The sequence below is a fragment of the Peromyscus eremicus genome, chromosome 20 (genome assembly GCF_949786415.1).
Source record: "Peromyscus eremicus chromosome 20, PerEre_H2_v1, whole genome shotgun sequence".
Lineage (NCBI taxonomy): Eukaryota > Metazoa > Chordata > Mammalia > Rodentia > Cricetidae > Peromyscus > Peromyscus eremicus.
In genome coordinates, this window is record NC_081436.1 from 35372129 (window position 1) to 35399612 (window position 27484).

Consider the following 27484-nt stretch of genomic DNA (forward strand, 5'->3'; position numbering starts at 1 on the left):
GAAGAAGCAACCATATTAATTCCTTGTTTCTTTGTGGAGTTGTTAGGGGAAATTTGTTACTTCAGAGATGGGAATATTCTAGAGAATAAAATTGCATTCTTTGATTTCTAAACCTTTGCCATTGTTTTTGAAACGTTACCAAATCTTGAAAAGGTAAATCACATATTTATCCACTGTCTCATCAAAACAGAACACAGCCATTTGTTGACCAGTTTGAGTCATCCTTTGAAGTACACCCTTTATCACTCCTAATACATCACTGCTGCAATCCTAGAATGTGAGAGGCAGAGAAGTAGAAGGACTAGAGCAGATTCAAGGCCAACCCGGTCTACACTGTGAGTTCGAAGCCAGCCAAGGATGCACAGCAAGACCTGCCTGAAATAGCGACAACCAGTCAAACCAAAGTGAACAGCTTTCCATGCCCCATCCTCTGAGCTGGGTTTGAATGACATGGGGCATGAGATTGACATCTCTAACAAACCTTTGCGTGATGCTTCAGGTCACTCAGCTGAGGACTGCTGTTGTGTTCTGTGTGTCCAGCAAAAGCAGTTGCTTTCGTTTCTTCCCTCTGTTCTCACATCAGAACAATAGGAGATTTCTGGCACCAAATGTACCAGGGTTTCTAAATACACATCAAACAACGGTCATTTCTTCAGCAGCTGGGTGTCCTTAATCTAGTTCACTCCTGATACGACATGGAGATAGTGTTTAGACCTTATCCCAAGCCTGCAAGACTGCCTCCCAGGGCTAGGTGCCAGTCATGAGTCCCAGTAGTTTTTAATTTGTACTTCTGACTTATAATCAGGATTTCCATGATCCCCTTTTCAGTTTGTATTAATAAATTAATTAATTTATTAATTAATAACTATAAAGATACTTCTTTATATTTATTTGTTTATTATGAAAGATATTTCAAAGGACCCAGTTAAAGAGCTGTACAGGTGAGGTCTGGAAGAGAGAGCTTGATGTCTCATGTCCTATCTGAGTGTGCATATGGTCAGTGACAAGAAGTCTTTTGAATGCTGTTTTCGATTTTATGGACCCTTATGGCATAAAGTCTACTGAGGTCCTCCACCCTTCATTCTTCAGTGGGTATGGAGCAGGAAGCCTGCTGAATGAGGAGGGTTTTACTACAAGATAGTTGAGAGAATTTATTTCTTTTTTTGTTAAGTGTGTGTGTGTGTGTGTGTGTGTGTGTGTGTGTGTGTGTGTGTGTGTAAGCAAGCCAGGGAACAACTCCAGTGTCATCTTCAAGAACACCCTCCACCTGTTTTGAGGCAAGGTATCTCACTGGTCTAGAGCTCACCAATTAGGCTAGACAGGCTGGTGGCCAGGTATCTTTCTTCGTCTGCTTCCCTAAATGTTGGGAGTGAGCATGTGCCATCATGCCTGGCATTTTTATGTGAAATCTAGGGATCAGATTCACATCTTTATGCTCATGAGGCAAGCACTATACCAACTGCACCAGCTCCCCAGCTCTAGAGAATTTTGCTATAATCCCCCAAAGGTAAGAGGACATTATAGATTTTTCATGACTCACTTTGGGGAAAGCATTATAAGTCAGGTACAATGGTTAAATGGTTAAAATCAAACTATGTATCATAATATGTTCATATTTTGCCACTATATTCCCCCAAATCTAAAAATTTTAGAGCTAATATTATTTTGAATAATTTTAGATCTACTATTTAGGGAAAAATTGATTCTAGAGAAAGTATACAACTGAGACTATTAAAGGGAGAATATTAGTTTTCACACAAGTCCAAAGTTCTCAGCCCATGTGTGGCTCTAGGCCTTTGCAGCAAGAAGACAGGAATGCATTGGTTTTGTGACAGTGACTGGTTTAGTTCTCGGAGGGCATTTGTTCCTTCATCTTCAGTGTTCTCTGTGGTTGGGAAGTCGCTGACTGCTGGAGTCTAGAACACCTTTCTTCTCATGCAAAATTTCTTAGACTGTGAAAATGAGTCAGATAATTGAGCCTAGAATAAGAGATGAATCATTTTAACAAATTAAGCAAGATGGTCATCATTGCATAAGGTCTTCCTAGAAAAGGAATGGTATGAAGCAGTTTATGCTAGAAGTGGATAATGGAGATTGAGCCTGGGAGTCATTAACCTGAAGGAATCAGGGACTGGGACCACATGGTCTCCACAACTGGGCTTGTCTGTCTCCTGTGATCAGGCCAAAGTTGTGAGATGTCACTAAGTACTGAAAACGGTCATGAGTAGTTCAGGGTGCTTTGTGCACCATGTCTCTGAGGTCCCAGGCCCACACAGGAGACCGTGAAGAGTATTAGTGACACAAAGTTGGAGCTCAAAGAATTGCCCCTTCTTGTTTGTTTGGCCTGACACTCCTGGAAAGGGGAACAGCAGGGCCCTGCTCTTCCATGTCTGACTTTGAGCCCCCACTGTCCACCATACACCTACCTACTGCTGTTCTCTGAGTTACGTAAACCACTGGATCAAGACTTTCAGAAGACTGCACTCAATCTGCCTCCAAAGAAGGCCACTCATGCTTGTGGAAAAATAGTATTAGGAAATGTGCTTACTGATGTTTAGAAACAGAGGGATGCACTTTCGAATCTGACTTACCATGTCACTGAGAGTCTGTGAGGTGTGTTTGAAAGGAACTATGGGGGTAGATGTGTTAATTTGCTAGGATTTTGGTGAGAAAAGTGCAGTCTGTAGCTTAAATGACAGAAACCACTTATCCCATAGCTCTGAGAACAAATGATCCAGATAAAGTTATAGAAAATAGGCTGAGTTGGGTCCTTCTCAGGTCCATGTGGTAAACTCCATACCTGTCTCGTGACTAATAGGTCTGGCTGGCATTACTTGGCATTCCTTGGCTTGCACACTTGTCCCTCTGGCCTCTGCCTTAGTCTTCTTACACTGTTCTCAGACCTCTGTTCCTTCACGTGGATTTCCTTTTGTAGCTGCACCAGTTATATGGGATTATTCCAATATGGTTTTTGCCCAAATGAATTATGCCTACACTGTCCCTATGTCCAAATAATGTTTTTTGTGGTCCCAGAGTAAGAACTTCAACTTAGCCTCTAAGAACAAAGGAGGTGTGAAGAGTCCCAACCTTTTGCAAGGGTTTCCTGATGTTTGCACCACTTCAGGTAGTGAGTGGGCACTGACCATGGTAGCTCACAGCATGGAATTACTCACAATCCAAACTATGAGATGCTGGCCCTTTTTATTTTACTCATCTCTAGCTGGATGTTGATTGTTCCTGTAGGGCATTTTAGTGAAGTCCCGAGCCAAGCTCAGCTGCTTTCCTCTGCAGTGACCCATGCACAGTTATCATCAGTAAGCATGGACAAATGCAGTTATTACTAGTAAGTGCATATCTGTGCATGGTTACCATCAGTGTGGACCCATGACAGTTACCACCAAGTAAGCATGGACACCATGTACCGTTATCAATAAGAGTGGACCCATGCAAGGTATCATCACCAAGCGTGAACACACTGCTGCTCCAAGTACAGGGATCTTGCCTGGAGGAAGGTTAGGAAATGCTAAAGCTTCCACTGTCTTTTCTGCTCTAGGTCTGCCTAGCTTGGAAGGGGTTTTTCAGACTTGGAAAATACATGGGGGAAATTTGAACACTGCTTAACAGAAGTCTTCAAATAAATGAGGTCCCCACAATAGCTGGCTGGGCATAGGGCCAAATATGAAGCCAATTCTCTGTATGAGGTCTCTAATCTGGAAGGTGATGGAGGGTTCTTTGGTCATGTTCTTAGGAACAGTACATGATAAAAATTTAAAACATTTATGAAGATGTTATAAATCAAATAGGCAAATATGCTCCAGACACAACCAAGAACAGCACCTTGCTTCCCAAAGTTCATCAGAATTCTAGGTTAAAAATTTCTATTTAGCTAGAATCTTCCAATCTAATACAATAATATCTAATGCATATTTATGTTAATATTTATGGTCTCATTTACATAAATATACTAATATTGACTTACAAATTTACATATTGTGCTTATTACAGAGATTTATTTTTTATGTCATGAATATTTTTCATTCAGAATTTTCCATCTTGACTCAAGATTAAACTGTGTGGCTTTTAGAAAGTGCACTACTGCCCCTTTTCTTACCTTAAATGATAGCTTCAATAGGAGGTGAGTTTATCACCATGGCCTTAGTGTTCACAGAAGGATACTAGAAACAAAGAGCCTTTGAAAAGCCTGGAACTCTTCTAATGCATTTCTGCACAGACAGCATGTCACATTTCTCCTGATTTCCATGATGATACACCACTTTAAAGATATATTTTAAAGCCAGATATTAGATGAAAGCCAGAAATTAATATATTTTAAAATTCAAGAGAGCGAAAATCAAACATCTAACTAAAAATGTTTTTCTCTTTTACTTTGGCTGCCAGGAAGCTTAAAATGAAATCTCTGGCCTATGCAAAGCAGCTGTATGAGTCTCATGAAAACATGTTTCCTAATCTCTTCATTATCATTTTAATGTATAATATGACTTATACCAGTAACTGGACATTTTATACTTCATTAAGTTTGCATTTCATTAAATTCACTTTGTGAAGGATTCCTATTCCTGTTTCAGAAAATTAACACAAATTTAATGCCTTAAAGCAAAGCAAATTCACCTTAGGGTTCTGAAGATCAGAGATCTGACATGTGAAATATAGGTGTAGAGGCAGAAATCTAGGTGTTGGCAGGGCTATTAGTCATAGGGGAAAACATGTGCCTTGCTGTTTGACACCTCTAGAGGGCGCCTGTACCTTTCGGCTTATGGCCACTTCCTGGGTTTTCTTTTCTTCTTTTCTTTCCTTTTCTTTTTTCTTTTCTTTCCTTTTCTTTTTTCTTTTCTTTCCCTCCTCCTCCCCATCTCTGTCTCCTTCCTTCCTTTCTTTTTTTCCTTCTTTTGTTTCATACAATGAAATTTAACGATACATGATTTATCTCTTCGCACACAATGAGAAGAGAGACACACCTAAATTTGTTTTAAAATGATCAAGATGACTTTAAAAAGGAGCTGGGGTTTTGAAAGGAAACCAGTATTTCAGACACCTTTAAATAGGCAATTGGAGTAGGCAAATGGGTCCAGGAGTCAAACTGTGGAATTCATAAGTTCAAGACCTCTGTCTTCACCTACTTCTGTAACTCTGAGGCTTGTGCTTGCACTTCCAACTTTCTTACTAATAGGCTCTCCGTAATCCGATGGGGGTCTACTTGCTCACCCAAGATCATTAACTACATCACATCTAAGTCTCTTTGACCAGATGAGGTGACGTTCACAGTGACTGGATCATAGGCACCAAGGGAAACCATTGTTGGCCAAGTGGGTCAATCTAAATTCCCTACCTACCTCATTCTGTAGAATGAGGCTGGGCTAATCTCTTTGAACTGGAAACTTTGACATTTTCTATTTTAGTTGGCATTTTGTTTTTGCCATTTGCTTACGTGTATTTGGGGGTGGGGCATGTATGTATGTACTTGTGTGTTCATGTGGGGGGCATGCGTACATATTGGGATTGTTTGTGTATATAGATAGAGTTCAGAGTATTACTTCAGGAATTAATCCTCCTCAGGAGCTACCTTGTATACACTGCATTGTGTATTTTTTTTATCAGGGACTCTCACTGGGACCTAGAACTCACCAATTAGGGTAGGCTAGCTGGCCTAAGAGCCCCAGGGTCTTACCTGTGCTCAGCTCTGCTGCTCTGGAATTACAAGTATGCACCACAACACAGTGGCTTTTTACCTGGGTCCAAGGGGTAGAACACAGTCCTTATGTTTGTGCAGCAAGCAATTTATTGACTAAACCATCATCTCACCCTGTATATCTACATTTTAATTTGGAAAAAATACATAAGTATTGTATAAACACCGTCTATAACAAGGAACACATTGTTAAGGTCTTCAAGGGTGGCACATGAGCTGATCTGGGTTGGGGTTCCTTGTGTGAGGCCCTTTCCATGAAGAGGCTTACAGAATGCCATTGTTACAGGAGCTGTGACTTGATTTTAGCATCAACAGTCTTAATATAGTGAGCAGTTATGAAATTAATAGAAACATTTTGAGAGCTTGTCATTAATTATTTTGACAGAAGACCTACTTATTTCCAGTGAGGGTGCTTTGTAAACCTTATTACTTGAGCATTGATTTAGACAAATATTTCTGATATTTCCCATTAATTACTTTGTTTTAATTCTCTGTTGCTATGGCATTATTATTTCTAACTTAAAAATATATCAATCAACATAAACGTGGGGCTGATCCTTCCCATCCTCCCTCCTTCTTTCCTTCCTTTCTCCCCCTTCCCTTCCTTCCTACCTTTGCAAGTTGGCATCGTCTGGCCTTGAACTCCTGGAAGTCCTCCTGCCTCAGTCACCTGAGTGCTAGTATTACAGGCATAAATCACTTTGTTTGGCTGAATTAAATAATTGTACTCTTTGTTGCTTTTCGTTTAAGTGGTTGGATGGCAAAGAAATAGAGCGTTCTGAAAGGATCCAGGCATTGCAGAACTACCCAGCAGTTGAACAGCAAATCAGAGAGCAGGAGAAAGCTTACTGCCTTAGACGAGCCAAAGAGAAAGAGGAGGCTCAGAGGAAACTCGAGGCGGAACAAGAAGACAAGAAAAAAAGCTGCCCAGGCTTTGACGGGCGTTGGTACACAGACACTCAAGCTATTTGGTGAGTAGTGATTTGGTTTCTTGTTAACTCCATTAAAACAGCAGCAGTATCTGCCCCCGCCCCCCGCTGCTCCCGCAAGGTGTTCACAGCATCAATTATGTTCCAGAATGTAACATGGCAAGGGGGGCAAGACATCATGAGCATCCCATGATCATGATTCTAGAAGGATTTCTTCCCTTAGAAAAATTGCTTTTCCCAACCAGCAAGTTGCATTAGCATCTGAAATTATCCCAAAAGAAATCTCTCTAAACATGTACAGGAAAGATGAATTAACAGGTGTACTTTGATTTCTAAGGCAGGAATAGTTTAGAAAGTTAAATGCAAATTACACAATTATAAAATGAATAATTCTGATTGCATCATAAAACATTCTATTTTGTGAATTATATAGTGAATACATTTTAAATATGATTAATAACCCTCTAATTGATCCCTTATGAATCTGAATTTTTCATGGTATTTATTTTAAGTGGATCAAAAGTATAGTCACTTGATTCAATTCCACATATGAAAGTTTTAACTATTTCTTAAAATTGAGAAAATAATAATTATAAAATATTTCAGATGTGTACAAATGCTTTATAAACAATTGAGCAAGAAGCTATTGTTACACCACCCAAACAGAATGAGTGACAGTCATTTGTGTGCTTACAATGAATCTTTTAGAAAAAAATGAAATGTTATGAAAACATTAGAAGCCTGCTGAGTATTCCTCTGTTCTGTTCCCCTCTTCATCCTCAGGGGTGTCTGCTGCCTTGAAGCCTGCATATACTTGGCATATATTTTAATGTAGCTGGGCATGATGGCTCACTCCTTTAACACCAGCATTTGGGAAGCAGAGGCAGGCAAATCTTTGTGAGTTCCAGGCCAGCCAGGGCTGCATAGTGACATCTGTCTAAAAAATATCTTAATGTAGTTCAACTTATTTTGATACGTTTTGTCTTTCTCATGATGTCCTTCATGACATGACATCTGTCTATCTGTACTTAAGTCCTGTCAGTGATGTAACCTAGGGTACTTGCTGACCTATTGAGTCATTGGCTTAGTTGGAGAGGAAAAGTAAGCACCTCCTTCAAGACTCCGGGGGAAAAAACATCACCGAGATACAGAGTCTGCAGGAAGGGCAGATAAGCATCTTCTCTCTCAACTAAATGAAGAGTAGGAAACATGGGTAGTGAGTCACAGCTGCCTAGAGTACAGTGAACATGAAAGGGGAACTGCCAGCATTTCCCATTGTGGTGACCTGGGAATATCTCACAGGCAATGTACGGATGTTAGGAGGAACCAGGCTTGAGGTGTTCTAAAGGGATACCACCAGGATGGTGGCCACAATAAGAGACTGTGGCCTGAACTGTCAGTGTCAGACACTCAGGAGTTGTCCCAGAAGGATCAACTAAGTATATTGACCACCTCAACATTGAACAATGTGGTTGGAGAACTCTTGTGGTATCTCTAAAAATGACTAAGATACCCAGGAAGAGAGAAGCCATTGTCTGGACAGAGAGGCAGCACTAGGAAGGTTACAGGAGCAATGGTCAAGTGGGCGATGACACTCACTTCTCCTTCCCATCCTCCCAGGCTGGGGACTCTAATCAGGCATAATGATGGGCACAGAGGTGAAAAATAGTTAGGCAAGAGAGTGGGAGTGGACTGTGCATCTCTCTCAGGCAAAACCAACTGTGATCTGGGCCAGGACAGATTGGAACTTGCAGAGGGAATCAGGAGCTTCAGCTTAGATGGAAGTCTTGAGTTTTATTTAAACTGTAGACATTTTAAGGCCTGGAAGTGAGTCTTAGCTGAAATGAGTTTATTCTTGAACAGCGATTGTAGGTCCTACTGATGGGTGGGAAGAGGGACAAAAGAGAGTGAATTTGAAGGAATGCATGGGATGGAATTCTGGTCTTTCTCTAGAGAGTTCCAACACTATCATCAGCTACATACATTTGGATTCAGTTTGATTTTGAAGACTTAAGTCACTTAGCTAATTTCTCTACTGGCTTTTCTTTACCAAAATCTTTTCTATATTTTATTTATTTATTTATTTATTGAGAATTTCATTTAAAGTATTTGGATGATACTCTGTTCTCTTCATCAACCCCTCCCAGATCTTTCCCTCTCCTTACTCACCCATTTCATGTTCTCTCTCTCTCTTTCTTAAAAAAAAAAAGACCAAAAAACAAATCAGTGTGCATGGGCATACATGCACACACACACACACACACACAACACACACACATGTATCCACACACACACACATCCACACACATACATCCAAACACACACATGTATCCACACACACACATATATCCACACACACACATCCACACATATACATACACACACAAACACATACACACACAATACACATGCACATGCACACACACACACACACAACACGCACACTCACATGCACACAACACACACACACTCATACATGCACGTACACACCACATACCACACATGCATGCACATAACACACACATATACACACAATACACATGCAAACAACATGCACACTCACATGCATGCACACAACACATACACACACTCATACATGCACTCACATAACACACACACACACACACACACACACACACACACACACACGTACCACACCACACCACAGAATCTGATTTATGTTGACCAACTGCACGGGGCATGCAGCCCACCCAGGAGTGTGGTTGATATATCACACTTTAGCTCTACGTCAAAGCACTTCCTTTCAGTGATTTGAATTCTTTTCTTCAGTGACACCCCACTGGAGAAAACTGTTTTCTTCTCCGACAGCTACCAATTGCAAATAGTATCTTGGTTAGAGGTGGGACTTTGTGTCCACTTCCCTTTCTCAGTGGTGGGATTTTGTCTGGCTTGAACCTTGCTTCCACAGTTGCTATGAGTTCATGTGTTCATCAGTCTTCATGTGTGTGGAAGACACTGTTTCCTTGGAGTTATTTATCATCTCAGGCCCTTAAAGTCTTTCTGCCCCCTCTTCCACATAGACCCCTGAGCTTTGAGGGGAGGGATTTGATTAGACATTCCATTTAGGACTGAATGCTCCAAAGTCTCTCCGTACATTGTTTAGTTGTGGGTCCCTATATTAATTACTATCTGCTGCAAGAAGCATCTCTGATGTAGGGAGAGCAGTGTGCTCATCTATGGGCAACATGTTACTAGGAGTCATTTATTGCTATGTTCATTTAGCAAAATATTAGTATTAGTTTTTCATAAGTAGAGGTTTTTTTTAAACCATTTTTATTCATCTATTTACTTTACATCCCAGCCACAGCCTCTCCCCCCACCCTCCCCTCCCAGTCCCTCTCCCAAACCATTTCTCCCACTCCCAATCCCTTCCTCTTTTGTCTCCATTCAGGAAAGGGCAGGTCTTCTATGAGTATCAACAAAACATGCTATATCAAGTTGCAGTAAGACTGAGCTCCTCCCCATGTATTAAGGCTGTGCCAGGTGACACGGTATGAGAAGCAGGAATCCAAAAGCCTGTAAAAAGAGTCACATAGTGGATAAGTAGCCTGAACTGGCCTTCTCCTGTGACTGGATTGGTGCCTGGCTCAATTTTGTCATCAGAGAGGTGTAATCCAGCAACGGATGGAGGCAGATGCAGAGGCCCACAGCCAGGCATTTGGCAGAATTTGGGAATCCTGCAGAGGAGGAGGAGAAAAGAGTGTAGGAGCCAGAGGGGTCAAGGACACTATGGGAAGGCTGACACAATCACCTAATCTAGGCTCATAGAGGCTCGTAGAGACTGAACCAACAACCAAGGGGCCTGCATGAGACTGACCTAGGCACTCGGCGTATATGTTACAGTAGCCTGTTCCTTTTATGGGACTCCTAACAGTGGGAGCAGGGGCTGTCTCTGACTCTTTTTTAACCATTTTTAAGTTTTAGATTGTAAAGGGTTAAAGTAAGCCAACTAGTCACTTTATAGGAAAAGGTTATCTAAGAACGCAGCTAATTAGTCCAGTGACAATTCACCAGATGTTGTAGAGTGTTACTGATACCCCATAGGTTGATGTTTCTATACCAGAAAGAACTTTAGCTCTAGGGCAAAGCACGTTTTTTTTTTTTCAGTTATTTTCATTATTTTATTCACTGAAATGTCTAGTTGCAGTTTATATCATGTTAAAAAAAAAACCAAGCAGAACTTTTTTCTATGTTCTATCTGTATTATCTAAATTTCAGTAATTTTGTCCCATCAATGTTGTGTTTTGTTTTGTCTCCAAGACAGGGTTTCTCTGTGTAGTTTTGGTGCCTGTCCTGGATCTCACTCTGTAGACCAGGCTGGCCTCGAACTCACAGAGATCCCCCTGGCTCTGCCTCCCAAGTGCTGGGATTAAAGGCGTGTGCCACCACTGCCTGGCCCCATCATTTTTTTTTTTTAATAAAAATAGTGTTCTTCCTGTAGATCAATTAAAATAGACTTTTTTCAGTAACAGCCCCCAAACCTAATGAATACTGAGTGATTATTTAATATACCTAGAACTAATAGCTTCAAATAAGTTTCCATTGAATACTATTTTTTAACGGAGTGTGCATTCTGGGGAGTGATGAGGGGAGAGAGTCCATGCCAGTGTTTATTGTTTATTAGTATCATTTTCTCTCTACTAGAACAGAACCATGTCCTGAAAGTGGTCTCATGGTCTATCTTGCCCAGGATTCTGGCTCAGTAAATGTCTTGAATTCATGTTGAACAAATGCTGAATAGTTCATAAAATACGCATTCAATTACACAGAGAGATCATTTAATTCCCAGACAATACACCAAGTAGGATAAAGGAGAGAACAGAGAGCTGCTGCCATATGAAGCAGCATAATCAGAAGTGAACCATGAAAAATAAAGTGGAGGACATACCACGGGAAGCCCCGCATGTCTCTCGAGAGCATTTAGAGGGAGACATTATTGAAGAACTGGGAAGTCAAGTGATCTCACTGTCTATTAGAGCCAGAACTAGGAGCAGTGTAGAGAGAGGATGATGTGATAGGAATAGGGCTGGAAGTGGGGAAATTGCAAAGGTTCAGTGATCTCCGTGCTCAGCTGATCATCAGAACCTCCTACAAGATATCACAAGGACCCATGGGTCCCACTCCATATCTGTGAATAAACTCTGGTGAGAGCTCAAAAATCTATTTGTGAAGCTCCCCAGCCAACGCATATTAACTAGGTATATGCATACTCGGACTGGGTACTGTGATATTTTAAAGACAGAAGATGAGGGTCTGCCTTGATACTGAGGCAAATATTTCCTCCAACTTAGCACATGTGAACTCCCAAGGATATTTGGCATGCACAGATATGAAGTTAACATAGGAAAGCATAAGGCATTTGAGAGGAAGCATTAAAGATGAGACTCCTATGTCCATTCTTGGGCTTTCATGCTCTGGGTCTGTTTGCTTTGCCCAGCCCATCTTCTATAGAGAACAAAGACCATCTCCAGGTACCAGAAACACAAGAAGAGCACAGCACAAAGAAATCAGACGAAAGTGAAGATGACTTGGCATTCTGGAACAAACCCTCTGCGTTCACTCCTGAATCTAGATTGGAAACTCTTCGACACATGGAGAAACAACGTAAATCCCAAGATAAGTTAAGGTATTCCATTTTTCCCCGTGGTTGCATGAGACAACACTCTCTTGTGGACTGTACATTCATGATTGTACATGTTTTATCTGTTGTCTGTGCCAAACCATTATTAACCATCACCCATGAATCTTCCCTTTTCCAAATATAGCTTTTTTGTTGTTGAATTTTATTGGTTAAGTTCTATTAACATAAAAATACATGTTTAGAACATCATGGAGTATGACATTTTAGATGGGATTTTGTTTTATTTCTTTTTAGCTGTTTCACATATATCTAGAAATAGCATGGTCTAGGTTAGAAATACTACTTAAGGCGCAAAGGAAAAGATTATTTTGTGGGATGAATGAATTTCTTTAAGTCTGTTTGGTTAATTTGTAAAATTAAAAATTAGAGTTAGTTTCATTAAGCTTTTTATTCTCATGGTACAACTTTCATGGTGCAATGCCACTTTGAAGAGTTTAGATGTAATTTCACTACTTCTTAATTTCTAGGATCCATAAGCAATGCTTTTGTCAACTACACCTTTTCATAAACAGGCTGTTTCCTTCCACTCCATGTCAATGCTGAAGTCTAGTATGTAAAGTATATCACTGACAGGGATACTTGGAATGTGTGAGCTTGAGAATGTCATCAATTAGCTCTGAAATAGCTGTCTGCACGGCAACGAGATGAATAAAAAACAGTGTTTTCTATGATTGTCAATGGAAAGCAAGAGACTGAGTAGAAAGACTACTACAATTCTCTACCACTTCCATAAAATGCTCTTCAGTATTTGGAGAGATAGGAAGGTGCAAAATGTAGTGATTTGTTTAAAGGCACACTTGCCTTGAGAAGAGCATGAGAGCAGCATCAGAAAATGAGCACTCATGTCCTGACCCCACCGCCCTCAGTGATGCGTGTAAGCACCTAACTTTTCATCTGATTCTCCTCTGTTAAGCAGACTACATCACTGTTTTAATACTCCACTGTATTTTTTTTTTGAGAAAAGCAGATGAGCCAATTAAACATGAAGATTCTATACAGATTTAAAAGCCCTTTGATAGTTTTGTTGTTGTTGTTGTTGTTTTAAGACAGGGTTTCTTTGTGTAGTTTTGGTGCCTGTCCTGGATCTTGCTCTGTAGACCAGGCTGGCCTTGAACTCACAGAGATCTGCGTGGCTCTGCCTCCTGAGTGCTGGGATTAAAGGCGTGTGCCACCACTGCCCAGCCCTTAAAAGCCCTTTAAAATATAGACTCTGTATATTTGTAGACTTACAGTATTCTTAACATATATACTCATGTACCTGAATATGTATTGATTATGTAAGTATTATATATATGGGGCAAGTAATTTATATTGCACTAAGCCTAGAACAAGAAGGAATTTTTTTCTCCCTAATACGTAAAAGAGTACAGCTGATTTGAATGGAGGTGTCAGTCACCCTGTTTAGTCTCTGAGATGTATGCCTGCATCTCTGAATACATGAACAATTTCATTAGTTGGGAGAATGCAAGAACACAGGGCAGCCCTTTGCCCTACCTGAACTCCTGTCCATGCTGGTGAGCAAACCTCAGTGTTTCTGGATCTCTTCCTTGTCTTAAGTCACTAAAATAACTTGACCAGATCAGGAAGCTCAGTTAATGTGGAAAAGAATTTGATATTAAAACAATAAAGTTGACTAACACAAACTCTCTATTTAAAAGAGTAGAAATTCAAGGCTCATGAATACTTATGGTTATATCATCCTTTTTTGAATCCCTATGTGCCTGTTTACACATTAAAACATTATTTGCAGTCAAGAAAAACATGTGCTAACTTTTTGCTTCACATATTCCATTTTACTCACTTTCTCCTATGCTGCCGTTCAGCACAGTAAGAATGAACAAACTTGGGTTGATATGCTTTTTTCTCTCCCTGTAACTATGTAACGCTCCACTAACATCTGTATAAATAAATCTCTACTGTGGCTTGAGTTTGATGAAGAGTAGTCTGGGGCCTAGCTCCGTGGTCCAGCACTTCCCTGGCATGTATGTGCCCCTTGATTTAATCCCAGCTCTACACAAAAAAAGTAAACTTCCATGGTGTATACTTGCTTGCTAAATACACCATCAACATTTTTCTTCAACAGTGGGTAAAGAGCAAGCACATTTTTAACAGTTGTGAGGTGCTTCTCAATGTTATGTAGCAATGTGGAGCCAATCAGTCCTGCACTGATAGACGTTCTTGGCACTTCTGGACTCGCCCCTGGAAATGATGCTGTGAGAAGTGTCACTTTCATGTTCCTTATGCATCAGTACTTTTATTTCCACAGGATAGATTTTGCTTATATTTCAAAAATTGTAATTTTAACTAAAGCAGAAGTTCCATATACACACATGGAGAATTGACAGTTATCTGGGTAAATCCTGCATAAAACAGACTCATTTAAATATTCATGAGTATTTCATGAAAGGGTATTTACTTCCTCACTTCAAATTCCCTGGCAAATTTGTCTTGGTCACATTTTTGCTTTGGAGATACAGCTATAACCATGTAAAACTTGGCTTGATTTTTGACTAGCAGTGTAGAATTAAGAGGACCGACTCTATAAGTCAATTGTGAGTATAGTAACAAATGCCTGATTAAGTTTCTTGAAGTATTTCACAAAGATGTATTAGTAATGTTTATACCCATTTTGTTTTCCTCAACTACTGATGCATGCCCCTTGTTCTCTCCCATCACCTTCAACCTTAAGTGGAGATAAGAAGAAAGTGAAACCACCCCGGACTTTGGTCACTGAAGATGGGAAGGTCCTGAATGTCAATGAAGCCAAGTATGTGAGGACAGCTGGAGACACTGAGAGTCCACTAGTGCACACACACTCCTGTGGCCTCTGTGATAGGCTTGCTCTGATGAGAGAGAGCATGTTGACCACTGTGAATGAGTTTGATGAGTGTAACAGGAATGTCATTTTGTGCATGGTTAAAAGCCAGACATCTCTGCTTATTTCTAGTGCATAGTTCTCCTGGTTTCTAGAAAACGATCCTGACATATGGAAATCATAGTTATTTATGCATCCCATGAAATCTTGGACCATATACAGTTTTATGCCTGAAAACTGTCACTGCATCATTGTTGTGTTTATGAATTTTTGAAACTCTGTCACAAGCAATCTGTCTGAGAACATCAAGGCATCTCCTTTATGTCTACATTTTCCCTGGAATACATCTATAGAGCATTCAAAAGCTAGAGAAAGGCACTGCTACAAATACCTTAGTCAAGGAGAGAGGTAAACTTGGAAATCCTCAAGTCTCAGAATACCTGAGCTACCTTGTGTGTGTGTCTGTCTGAAAGCTGAGAACTAGAGAGCATACCCACAGTGCCTTTTATAATCACAATACAGATAAGAAGCCTATGGGCTAAATCTCATTAGCTTCATTTCATTACTCAAAACCCATTTATTGCCATCATTTCATTTGCTATGTCATTACCACAACAAAGATGATCTAGAGTCATCCCAGGCATTGCTCGTCTTCACTGAAAGCATGTTTGGCCCACAGAATATCATCTCTTTAGGTCAGTGATAGGCCGAAATCACATAGTTATTAAGCCGATGCATCGGGCTTGTACACACTGTCCTCGTGTAATGATTTCCATGACTGGGTCTCCAGTCTCTCACTTGGCATGCCCCCTTTTCATTCAGCAGACAGGAATGCAGCTCCAGACACTAGGCTAGGTACTGCTGATGCAGCAGTGTATGTGACAGGAGCTGCCTTCACCAAATCTCAAAGCCTAATGGGAAGATACTCTATCTTCAGCTTCAACGGGGAGAAGGGAGACCCTCAGGACCTTACATACTCTTGTACACGCACCATTCTTTCTACCATGCTAATTACCCTACCTGCCCTAAAGCCAGTCCTCTTGAGAAGACTCTGAAGAAATTACTCTTTACTGCCCCCTAGTCCCTTCATTCCTTGGCCACCACTCCTCCTTCATGTACCAGGTCATCTGTCCTCCTCAGAATTATACCCCCTTATATCTATCCCAATTTTCTTTTCCCCTTTCCCTGTCTGCCATCCACCTGCATTTTTTTGATCTCACAGATCCATCACCAGCATCATTCCCTCCCTCAGGCGATGTATATCTATGTCTACTGATTAAGACCAGAGCTTCTGTTTCTACCATTGACCAAATTCTTTCTCTCCACCAACCTCAGGTAAAGTTATGGCCTGCAGCAAGGTGCAGCCTATCTGATTCCCTTTACCTAAAATCCCACAGCCCCTGTTGAATGTTCATCCCTTCTTCTTAGTCTTCTACATAACCCCAGTCAATCCCGCACCACCTGCCCTCTCAGTTCATGAAAGATCCTAGCACTTAGGTTTCCATTTCTCTGCCTCATGAACCCCACCCTCTGTCCTGGTGACTTTTGACGTAGTTTTGTCCCCTCAGCTCAGCCACAAGGTCCTGGTTTCATTCCTCTCCATGCTGCCATCAGTGGCCCATGGGCTGAGCCTTAACCTCGTCAACTCACTGAGCATTATCCCCAGTGCCACAGGCTCCATTCACACAGGAATCCGTCCACTCTCCAGCTTTGCTTATGGTCACCACACTGTGTTCTCTTCTTGATTTGGTCTTTTGTATCCCTCACAGAAATTCATCCTCAGCAGAATCTTCAGCTCCCTCTTTTTGCCTGTCCATCATCACCAACTCACAAATCCAGGCATTGTTTAATCTTGAGCATTCCTCCTGCTCAGTGTGCATGGAGTAAAGCATCCATCGTTACCACAAGTCTCAAGTCAACTGTTTGCCCTGTACTGTCCTGATAAACATTCTCTCAGTCACTTGCAGGCAGTGGTCATGCCTCTTCCTCCTTCTCATCTCCAGCATGGCCCTATGATCCTATAGTCTTAAAGACCTTGTTTCTTCACTGGAAAAAAAAATCAACCAGGTGTCTTCTGTTTCCCATGGTAGACACTATTCTTCTATGATGGCTGAACTTGCTGTCAAAACCTAGTCCCCTTGCTGGCTCACCGATTTAGCATCTCTTACCATCAAAGGCTTAACTTCTCAGCGACTCCTGCTGTCCTGCAGTACTCCTCTGTACTCCCCTGGACCAATGGCACCAGCACACAGGCAGATTTCAATAATTTTAATCTTAACAAAAACAAGGCCTCTCCTTCTCAAATTTCTGTCAACTTCTGCTTCTCTGGCCCAAGCAGTAGCCAAATTTCTTAGCATACTTGTCAGTACTCAGTCTCTGACATTTTACTGTGTGTTTCTTCTCCCCCCACCTCTCTCTCTCTCTCTCTCTCTCTCTCTCTCTCTCTCTCTCTCTCTCTCTCTCTCTCGATAGGGTTTCTCTGTGTAGCCCCAGCTGTCCTGGAACTCTCTTTGTAGACCAGAACATAAGGCAATAATTAAAAATAAATCCTGTAGCTTTGACTACAGTACTACACATAACAAGTTCCGGCCTCTGCCCTGGATTCAAAACTTCAGTATTCGGTGAGCTTGGTGGCATCAGTTTGCTGGTATACATGACTGAAAAAGAATGAATGATTTCTATCCCCCTACTTACTGCTCTCACCTCTCCCCGATGCTTACCTCCCACTGTCTCCATCTCAGTATCAGTTATCTCCCCATCGGCGCTAAAGCCCAGATCCCTTGATTCCTGATTCTCCTCTCCCCGACTTTTATCAGTGATTGCCATACACTTTTATTTCTGTAGCACCAGAGACCAACTACCCATCAGCTCCTTCACATCTGTCTTAGAGTGAGCCAATGCTACCTTTTACCTAGACAATTACAACAGCTTGATAAGCAGTCTTCATGATTCATGTGTTACTGAGATCTGTTACTCTCAGCTGAATAAAAGAGTCAGGAAAGGACATTGTCGTTGTTTCTTAAGGGAAGTTCCTGGGAATTTGCCCACAATTCATTCCTTCATATGTCCTAACCTTGGCTCAAGGAAGGGTAGAAAATGGTATCTTTATTCTGCATAGCCATGTGCTTCACGGGGTTCTATTACTAGAGATAAAGGGAAAACGGTAGGGACTTTTCTAGTGATCCTCAACAGGGAAAATCAAAAACAAGAAAACCTCTAAAACTAGCTTTAAGTTACACAGGAAGAGAGTTCAAATTAGCCAACTGTAGAATTGTCTGGTAAGTAGAGAGGACCACACACAGAGGGCTCCCAAGAGGTAAGAAGTGCAGGGCTTGTTTGAGACTCTGAAGAAGACATGTGTGGTTAGAGTGTTGGTAACAAGGGTCTTTGCTACAGCAGACCTGAAATGAATAGCCAAGTTTACAGGTTAATTTGTACCTTTCAAACAATTTAGCGTATATTGTTTAATGATGTTTGGTTATACTGATTATATTTTAACAAGTGAGTTGCTCAAATTGAAACTGACCAAGGAATTCTGGGGAATACGCTTCCAGTGTCACAGTAATACTTAGGACTCAGCCAGGGGACGTAGCTGAAGGGTCAGGGGCTTTGGATCTTGCCTATCCCGGCTCCTGTGCCTTTTCTCTGAGCATCTCCACCTCTGTGAACCTCTGTTTCTTTAACTATAAAATAGATGTTATAAATTACTGGCTGTGTCTCAGCGTTTCCCAGGACAAAAGGGATAGCAATATGAAAGAAGATGATAAAATGTGGCAAGGAAAAAGAAGGAAGACTGCCAGGGACTTGAGGAATGGGGTGTTGGAAGCACAGCACACAGAGGTAGCATTTATGTCCCCCAGAAGGACACCCATGCTCTAGTTGAGTTCTGGCAAACTCAAATTAAATGGAAAAGAGCACTTCAGCCACCAGGTGTCTCCATCTCTGCACCAAACCAAAGCTAGTGCTTTGCATATGATATCCCTTAAAAAACTCACATGTCAACAAAGTCAGCAAGAGTAATTTGTCTATAGGCTTCCTAGACGTCTCAAAAGAATTTTAAATTAGCATAGATGTCTTATTGTCTAATTTTCAAAGTAAGTTTGGCATCGAGGATTTTTATATGCCAGTTGTCATTTACTTTTGATTATATGACAGGGTTATCTTTACAATGTACTAAAGCCACCTCCCTCCATGTGTCCTTTATAGACTTGATTTCTCTTTGAAAGATGATGAGAAACACAACCAGATCATCCTGGACCTGGCTGTCTATAGGTAAAGCTTTTTATATATTCATTCCCATGGCCTTCCCATTAGATCTCTTTCTAGGTAGCAACCCCTTGAGTTCTGAAACACAGAAATGAAAGTCGGTCTGCTGTTTTAAAGAGATAGAGTGCTCACTGTAATTTTTTAAAAAGATTTATTCTTATTTTATACGTATGATTGTTTGCCTGTGTGAATGTATGTGCACCATGTACATGCTTGGTGCCCACAGAGGACAACATAGGGCACTGGAGTCCCTGGAGCTGGAGTCACAGGTGGTCATGAGCCATTGTGCTTGGAACCTGAACCCAGATCCTCGGCAAGATTGACAAGTGCTCTTAGCCACCAAGAGCACTCACTGTAATTTTAAATGCACAAAGATTATAAAGGAGGAACCAATAATCCCACAGCCCCATGGCTATGGACCCTTGAATCCTGCAGGCAGAGTTGAACCGATTCTCAGAACTATGCTATTTTATGATGCTCATATCTCAAGTACCCTTTGCTCTAGTCTGTTACTTTACTTTGACAGCCCTCTTTGGTTTACAAAATGCTGTGACAGAACAATGAACCTTAAGGGTCAGCCTTCTCATCCCACCTTAGAGCCCTTGATCACAGAGACATTCTGCTCTGAGCTCCCAACATTATGACTGGTTCTCAGTTGTACTGGTTCTCCAGTGGACAGGCGTGACTACAGTGGCAAGGTGACCTGTTTGCCCCTCATGGCCACAGCAGACTATTAATTCTCTCTTCTAAACATCCTGGGGCTTGACATTCAACACTCAGCCTGTATCATCCCCTACCCTTCCTGTAACACAAACCTGAAATTATCCAGATCACTCCACCTCATTGCTTGACAGTGTTAGATTTGGATTACTGCCCTGGTGACTTCTGATCATTCCATTCCATGTGAACCCACTTCCCTGTGCCTGTGCCATTCTCATTGTCAATGTCTCTGTCCTTCAGCCTCTGATGAGATGTCACCTTATGAGAGAGGGCACTGCCCACTGTCTGAGAAGAACAGGGCCTGCCCTTCCCCAGAACTTCCCTCCACTCCTTGCTCTTTGCTTACTTTTGGACAAAGTATAGATTTCCTTTTGTTTTTAAATTCTGAGGTCAAGGAAGAAATGTTATTTGGCCTGTATACCTCTAGTACCTGAAATAGTAGCCAGTGCCTATTAGCAGGACCATAGATGCAGGGACAGAGGGAGGAAGGGACAATAATGGAGTCTATGAACATGTCCATGAAAGTGCTGGTAAAGGCCTCTGTGTAGTTAATGGCTTCTTACATGGTCTGTGTTTCTTTTGATATTGCAGTAGCTGTGGGAGGTGAGAGAGACTGATACTCTATAATGATCTAGGAAAAGGTGTATTTTCAGAGAGTGACTTTTGTCAAAGTAAACAATAATTGGAGAAGCCAGACCATAATCGCTTAGGTCTTCTTCCAACTTTGCTTGTATAATTGTGGCAAATTACACATAACATAACATACTCCATGTCAAGATGTTTCGGAATATACAATTCAGTAGCACTTGGTAACGTCACAGTGTAGTTTAACCATTAGACATTGTTACCTCAACCCCATATCTATCAAGCAGTCTTCATTTCTTCCTCCTCGTGGTAATCGCTAATGTAAGTTCTGTATCCTTAAATGAGCATATGCTAGAAGTTTTATATAGTTGGAGTCATATAGTGTATGGCCTTTGTGACTTCATGGCTTATCCATTTTTGCCACGTGTTAGAATTTCCTTCCTTTGTATGGCTTCATGATACTCCATTGTGTGGGTATACTACATATTGTTTATTTTTCAGTTTCTGGGTGTTTGTGTTGTTTTCGCTTTGGCTATGCTGAATGGGGGTGAGTCTTCTATGCTCTCCTATTTTTCACACCATGCTCTTTCCCACCATCTACTCCATTCTCTGCCTACTCCTCCCTGCCTTTGAAGAAACCCCATCTTTCCCATACTGATTTCATACCTGTCATTCTTACAACGCTCCAACCTCCATTTCTGGTTTTCTTTGTTGTTGTTGTTTTGGGGGTAAATATTCATAGTTTCACCCTTTTCAGTCCTTCTCACTTTTAGGTTGTTTCTGGAGTTTATCAACACATGAAGTTATCTATGAAGTTCAACCCATTCATAATGAATTTATTCAAAAACCGCAGCATGCTTCCCCTGTGGGAGGCATGAGGAGATTGTCACCAGCATATTCCACATAGATACAGCTCTTTGTTATCTTATACCTCCAGCTTAGGACACAGGCAGTAAGCAGTCAGACACCTAGTGAGTAACTACAGAGGGAGGAAGGCTCTAGGTGGGAAAGTATGTTAGAAGGGAGAGCTCAGGGAAACAGAGTATCAGGGCGTGAGGCTGGTGGTTGGCAGTGTGAGGTGGCCAGTGGAACTTGTTGCCCTGAGCAATGAGAACTGGGAGATGAGGGGTAGTTTGCTCTATAAAGAACTGGTAGAAAACAAACAAAGGCCCCGTGGGCAGGTGCTGGCGACCACGTGAGAATCCGAAGCATGGGAGAGGACTCTGTCCTCTTTTTATTACAGTTTAAGAGCTAATGATGTAATACTTTATTAATGTGAACTGTCTAAGGGACATTGCTTGTGTGTCTTTATAGCACTTTTAGAGGGCAGAGTGCTCTTCACTGTACAGAGGAAGAAATAGATTGATCAGGATCTCGGGAATGTGGTCTAAGACTGTGAAGCCGCAATCAGAGGAGCAAATTCCTCACAAACCTATATGACTCCAAAGCTTAGGCCTTTGGTCCCCACCCCAGCCCCCTGGATGAGCACCCTCTGTCTTAATATTTGTGAATTTTGAATCATTGCCCCATTTTCTTATATACACAATCAGTTTTTAAAATATAGTTACTTGACTAAACTTATTTTAACATGTGGTGTAAAATCTAGCTGTTGCATTTGGCCAGGAGAAAAGAAAGGCCCAGCCTCGGGTGACTGCTGTCCCTGGAAGGCACTGTTGTTCAGCTGCTTGTACCTTCTAGGGGAAGAAGCTGCCATTCCAGAGGTGCAGATCCAGTGCATCTGTGAAACAGATGCAGGGTACCGAGGCATCTGAAAAGCAGAGCTGGTGCCTGTTGGCCCAGAGTGTGGTGGATTCAGCATTCCCAGCTACTGAAATCCTAGGGGCTTAAAATAAAATATTCATGGAAGAATATGACAAGCCTTTTTTTTTTTTTTTTTTTTTTTTTTTTTTGCAAACCTCTGGCATTTTAGACCTCAGATATTTTTGGGCTAGGGGCAATCAATGCCAAGTGTACTTGTATGTCTAAAAATGAAATTGCTGATATATTGAATTTCCTCTGGACTAGGAATAATTTAAGGCTAGTATTTTAGGACCAGTTTAATGGGGACATTTTAAACTTTCTTCATCTAAAGTGGTCTTGTAAGCATGCTTTCATGTTTTACTGAGTGTTTTCTTTGACAATTACTACATGTGGTATGCTTAATTTTGAAGGTACATGGATACCTCGTTAATTGAGGTTGATGTGCAGCCAACTTATGTTCGAGTAATGGTCAAAGGAAAGGTAGGCAAAACTGTGGAATATTGTCATTTTAAAAGATAAGTCTTGACCTATGGTGTGGGGTCCCATTTAAAACAAAACAAAACATTACCTAATCAGAAAAACCGGAAACCCGACCAGCACTATTTTTAGGCATGTGGTTTTATTCCACAGGGATGGGATACAGTGTGGATAGCTGTTACTTTTATGTATCTCAGGAATATGAATGCTTTAAACCTGCACCTCGTGCATTGTAATCTTTCAAAATTCATATCATGGCCATAAAGTTCATTTGAATGCCAGTTCTAAGTGGTCAGTGAGTTCATTCATGGAAACTATAATTTTACCATGTTGAAATAGCATTTTTTTTTCTGATTCTGAGCATTCATTTGGGTTAACCAAAGTGACATTAAAATAGAAATATGACATTTTATTTACAAATGACCCTTCCACCCTAAGTGGACTCATGAAGATTTCACTGATTGTGGCTGGTGAATATCCTTTAGATTGTACATAAATCCAGCTCACACAGTTCATGCATACCAAGAATAGCTTATATCATAATTTAACGCATCTAAACGGCTTTCTTGATTTAACAGTGTGTGATGACTTTGTAGTGAAAATACCCTTAAGGTGGGCTTTTCTTTTTAACATGTCCTTGTTCTCTCTGCCCCCTTATTCTCTCACATCCAGCCATTTCAGCTTGCCCTTTCTGCAGAGGTCCAGCCTGACAGAAGCTCTGCTAGAAGATCCCAGACAACAGGGCATTTGCTGATCTGCATGCCCAAGGTAGGAAACGGCATTTGGACAAGTTTCAAGTCTGAGTATGTTGGTTTTTGAAGGAGCGTGACTTGTTGGGATTAGTGATGACTTCTGATTAGGGTGCCCTTAGTTGACAAACCAAGAAATACTCTCACCTCTGCTCAGGTAGGAAAACCAAGGCCTCTGAGGAGAAATTTCTGAGGCTGAGATATAACTGAGGCCCAGGGTGACTCATCCTTCCAATCTGGTCACTTCTGCAGACCAGAGTGTGGGTAGCACTTGGATTGACAGATCACAGGGTTCTTCTAAGTGAGGCTAGTCCCTATGATCCTGTCTGCTGCATGGGAGTCTAGCTGGCCTTGTTTCTCTAATGATAGTGTATTTGATTTCTAAACGTTGAGCTTGATAGTTTTATAACTTTGGAGAAGTTATTAACACTTTCAGGCTTCTAGTTTTTATGATTTTTAAGAATGAGAATGTGAACAAACTTACAAGATAAATACTGTTCTGTGATGCTGATGATGTAGTTTTTAATAATATAAATCATTATTTTTTCTTAAGCTTTATTCATTTGGGGGAAAGTAGTTGATGTTCTATTTATATTTTCACATGGCAGGGGGTCAAGTTGATTTGGTTCAATACATTTATTGAACACCTACCTGCTGTCAGCTGCTGATTTAAAGATGAATATGAATATGAATCTTTAATGATTCTAATTGAGAGACATATAAGTATATAACTTTGCCAAAGTCTGAGAAAAAATCATGGAATCATGTGCTAGAGATAATAGAGTTATTGACTAATTTGATAAAGAAGTGTGTGACGGATTTTGAAGGGTCAGTTGACTGTGATTCATGGAAAACAGAACAGCCAAGTGGCAAGGAGACAGGAAAGGTGGAGCACATATGTGACTGGGAAGTGATTGTGTGTGGCTGCAGCAGAGGACAAATGTCAGAGAGGACAGGAAAAGAGCGCCAGAGGCACATACAAAAGAAGCCATGGGTGACCTCAGCCTGAAGCACCACTCCTGATGCCGTTTCTTACTGTGGATGTGTTAGAAAAACCAGAGAGACAGCTCCTGGATAAATACAGATGGAATAACAGTTCCATCTGGATTTCCTTCTTCAGTGCGCTCAGTACATACTAGCAGCCAGCCAGATTCTGTTCCAGGTGCCGAATGAACCAAGAGACCACAAACAGTTAAACAAAAACGATTATTTTTGATGGAGCTAGGCACTGTGCTGAAGATAAAACAGACAATAAGATTAAGAGGATTGACTGAAAGCATGTGACTAGCCCTTTTAGATGGAAGGATCAAGAAATTGACGTTTGTGGTAATTTGGATAAGAATAGCCCCCATAGGCTCATATATTTGAATGCTTGGTCACCAGGGAGTGTAACTGTTTGAAAGGATTAAAGGATTAGAAGGTGTGGTCGTGTTGCAGTAGATGTGACTTTGTTGGAGGAAGTATGTCACTATAGGTGGAATTTGAGGTTTCAGAAACCCACACCAGGTCCAGTGTCTCTCTTGGTCTGGAGATCAGGAAGTAGCTCTCAGCTACTTCTCCAGTGCCATGTCTGCCTGCATGCTGCCATGATGACATGGACTAAGCCTCTGAAACCATAAGCAAGCCCCAATTAAATGTTTTCTTTTATAAGAGTTGTCTTGGTCACGCTGTCTCTTTGCAGCAATAAAACATTGACTAAGACACCATTTAAACTGAGACTTGGATGATATATTTGACCCATGTATGTAAAGGTGATGTGCTAAGTAGAAAGGAAAGCAAGTTAAAAGAAACTGATGGATGTGAGGTTACTGCATAAAAGAAAAGTCTAGAATAATTGAAACATAGTGAATAAAGTAGAAAGAAGATGCCAGAAATGCTGGCAGAAGCTACTTTCACATAGTTTTCTGGGCTATAACAAGGAATATGGATATTAGTCCAAGAATCAAGGAAATCTATTGGTAGCTCTTCAGCAGGCATTAAAACCTATAGCTTTTTAAAAAAATAAATATTTTTTAAAGAGGTGTGTGTATGTGTGTGTGTGTGTGTGTGTGTGTGTGTGTGTGTGTGTGTCTGTCTGTCTGTCTCTCATGTACATGGGTGCAGAGCCCAAAGTGGCCATAAGAGGGAGTCAGGTCCCCTGGATCTGGAGTTACGGGTAATTGTGAGCCTTTCAACATGGATTCTGGGGACTGAAATCAAGTCCTTTGCAAGAGCAATACACTCTCTTTTCGGCTAATCCATCCTTTCAGCCCCCCCATGACCTGTTTAAAGAGGTAATTCTGCCTTCTGTGTGGATTAAGAACCAAAGGGTGGGAAAAGTTGACTCAGAAAATAAAGGTGAGACGTCTCTGCAGTGGGGCAGACCTGTTGGGAGCTGGCAGACAGTTGATGAGTCACCAAATTGAGGATATATTTTGAGGGGGATGCCAAAAAGATGGAGGAAAGTCAAAGATGCTTGAACTAACAGGCATATTCTGGTCCTATCAGTTGGGGAGGCCTCTGAATGATTTGAGGGAAGTGGGTCATAGTCTCATGTAGTGATTTTAAATAATAAATGCCATGGAGCATCCAGCTGAATTCTTAGATAGGCGTTCACATATGTCAGCCTTAAGCTCAGTGGAAAGAACTGTTCAGAGGTAGGGACCTAGAAATTATGAGCATAGAGATGGCATATAGGATAGGGGGTGCTGAAAAGGTTTCTGTCAGGGTTCAGATGGAGCAAGTTCACGGTGGAGCAGAGGGAACATAGATACACTCTGAGATCGAGCAGAGAAAGAGCCAGCAGGCAGCAGGATGATGAATAATCAGTGAATTGGGAGGACCAACCAAAGTTCAAAGTACCAGAGATGACTAGAGAATAAACCTTTTCAAGAAGGAAGCCAAGTCCGTGGAAGGTACAGATGTGTTCACTGGATTTGTCCAAAAGGAGGCTGGCACGGTGAGAGTCATCTCAGCAGGACAGAGAAACCTGTCGGAATTAGAAACACGGAAGAGAAAAACTTCAGACAACTGGTTTTGGAAATGGTGCTGAAAATGGGAATCGAGTAACAGGCTAGATTCTACTCGGGGATGGAGATCAAGGGTGGGCTTTGAGGCTATCCATGATTTATAAATGGGAGACTCACTGAATGTTGAGTGGAAATTGAAGACAGAAATACACTCTGTGCTTCCCTGGTAGATTAAAGTCCTGGCATTTATAACTTCTAAAGGCTGGAAGGATTGTCTCTGTTTACTTTCAGAGTGTTATGCCATTTTCCTTTGATCTCGAAGTTGAATATCCGAGACAGAACTTGATTCTATGACAGTCTTATCATAGATGAGAACTCTGAAAAAAATGAAAGAAGCCTGATTGAAAATTTTTACTTGTCCCTGTGAAGTATCTGGATTCCTTATTATAAGCTGCTGAGTGAGCTGAAATGTTTAATGCTCTCATCTGTAAACTCTGCCCCACAAACTGATGTTAACCATACAGAAACAATTGTGTCTTTTATAGGAAGGTAGGAGAAAGTAGACAGGGTTTAAGCAGGTAGAGCCAGGGTCTTTCTGAAATGTCAGCTTACCTTCAAACCAACTTCTCCTATCAGATGAGCATAGGAAGTAACAGGCATCACACTTCCTGCCCCCCCCCCTGCATGAAATTGAAATGGACAGAAATCAAAGACACAGGCAGAGAATCTCTCATCACCTTGGAACAAAAGTCCCTCTAGAATAAGGGGTCCAATTAGATGAAGAGTCCCTGTAGTCTTGATTAGCCTCACCCTGAAACATAAAAACATTTTGGCAAAGGGCTGGTGACAGTCTGATTGACCTCTC

The 27484-nt window shown here is 41.2% G+C and overlaps 1 protein-coding gene across 1 annotated transcript in view; it reads left to right on the forward strand.

Moving 5' to 3' along the window:
- The window catches only part of Dnaaf11 (dynein axonemal assembly factor 11), a 98420-nt gene that overhangs the window by 37684 nt on the left and 33252 nt on the right, over positions 1–27484 (forward strand). Inside the window, exons 5-10 of the mRNA XM_059247014.1 lie at positions 6458–6678; positions 12095–12283; positions 14988–15065; positions 19320–19385; positions 22856–22925; positions 23595–23725. Coding sequence (XP_059102997.1) covers positions 6458–6678; positions 12095–12283; positions 14988–15065; positions 19320–19385; positions 22856–22925; positions 23595–23725 — 755 coding nt within the window. The remainder of the gene's footprint in view (positions 1–6457; positions 6679–12094; positions 12284–14987; positions 15066–19319; positions 19386–22855; positions 22926–23594; positions 23726–27484) is intronic.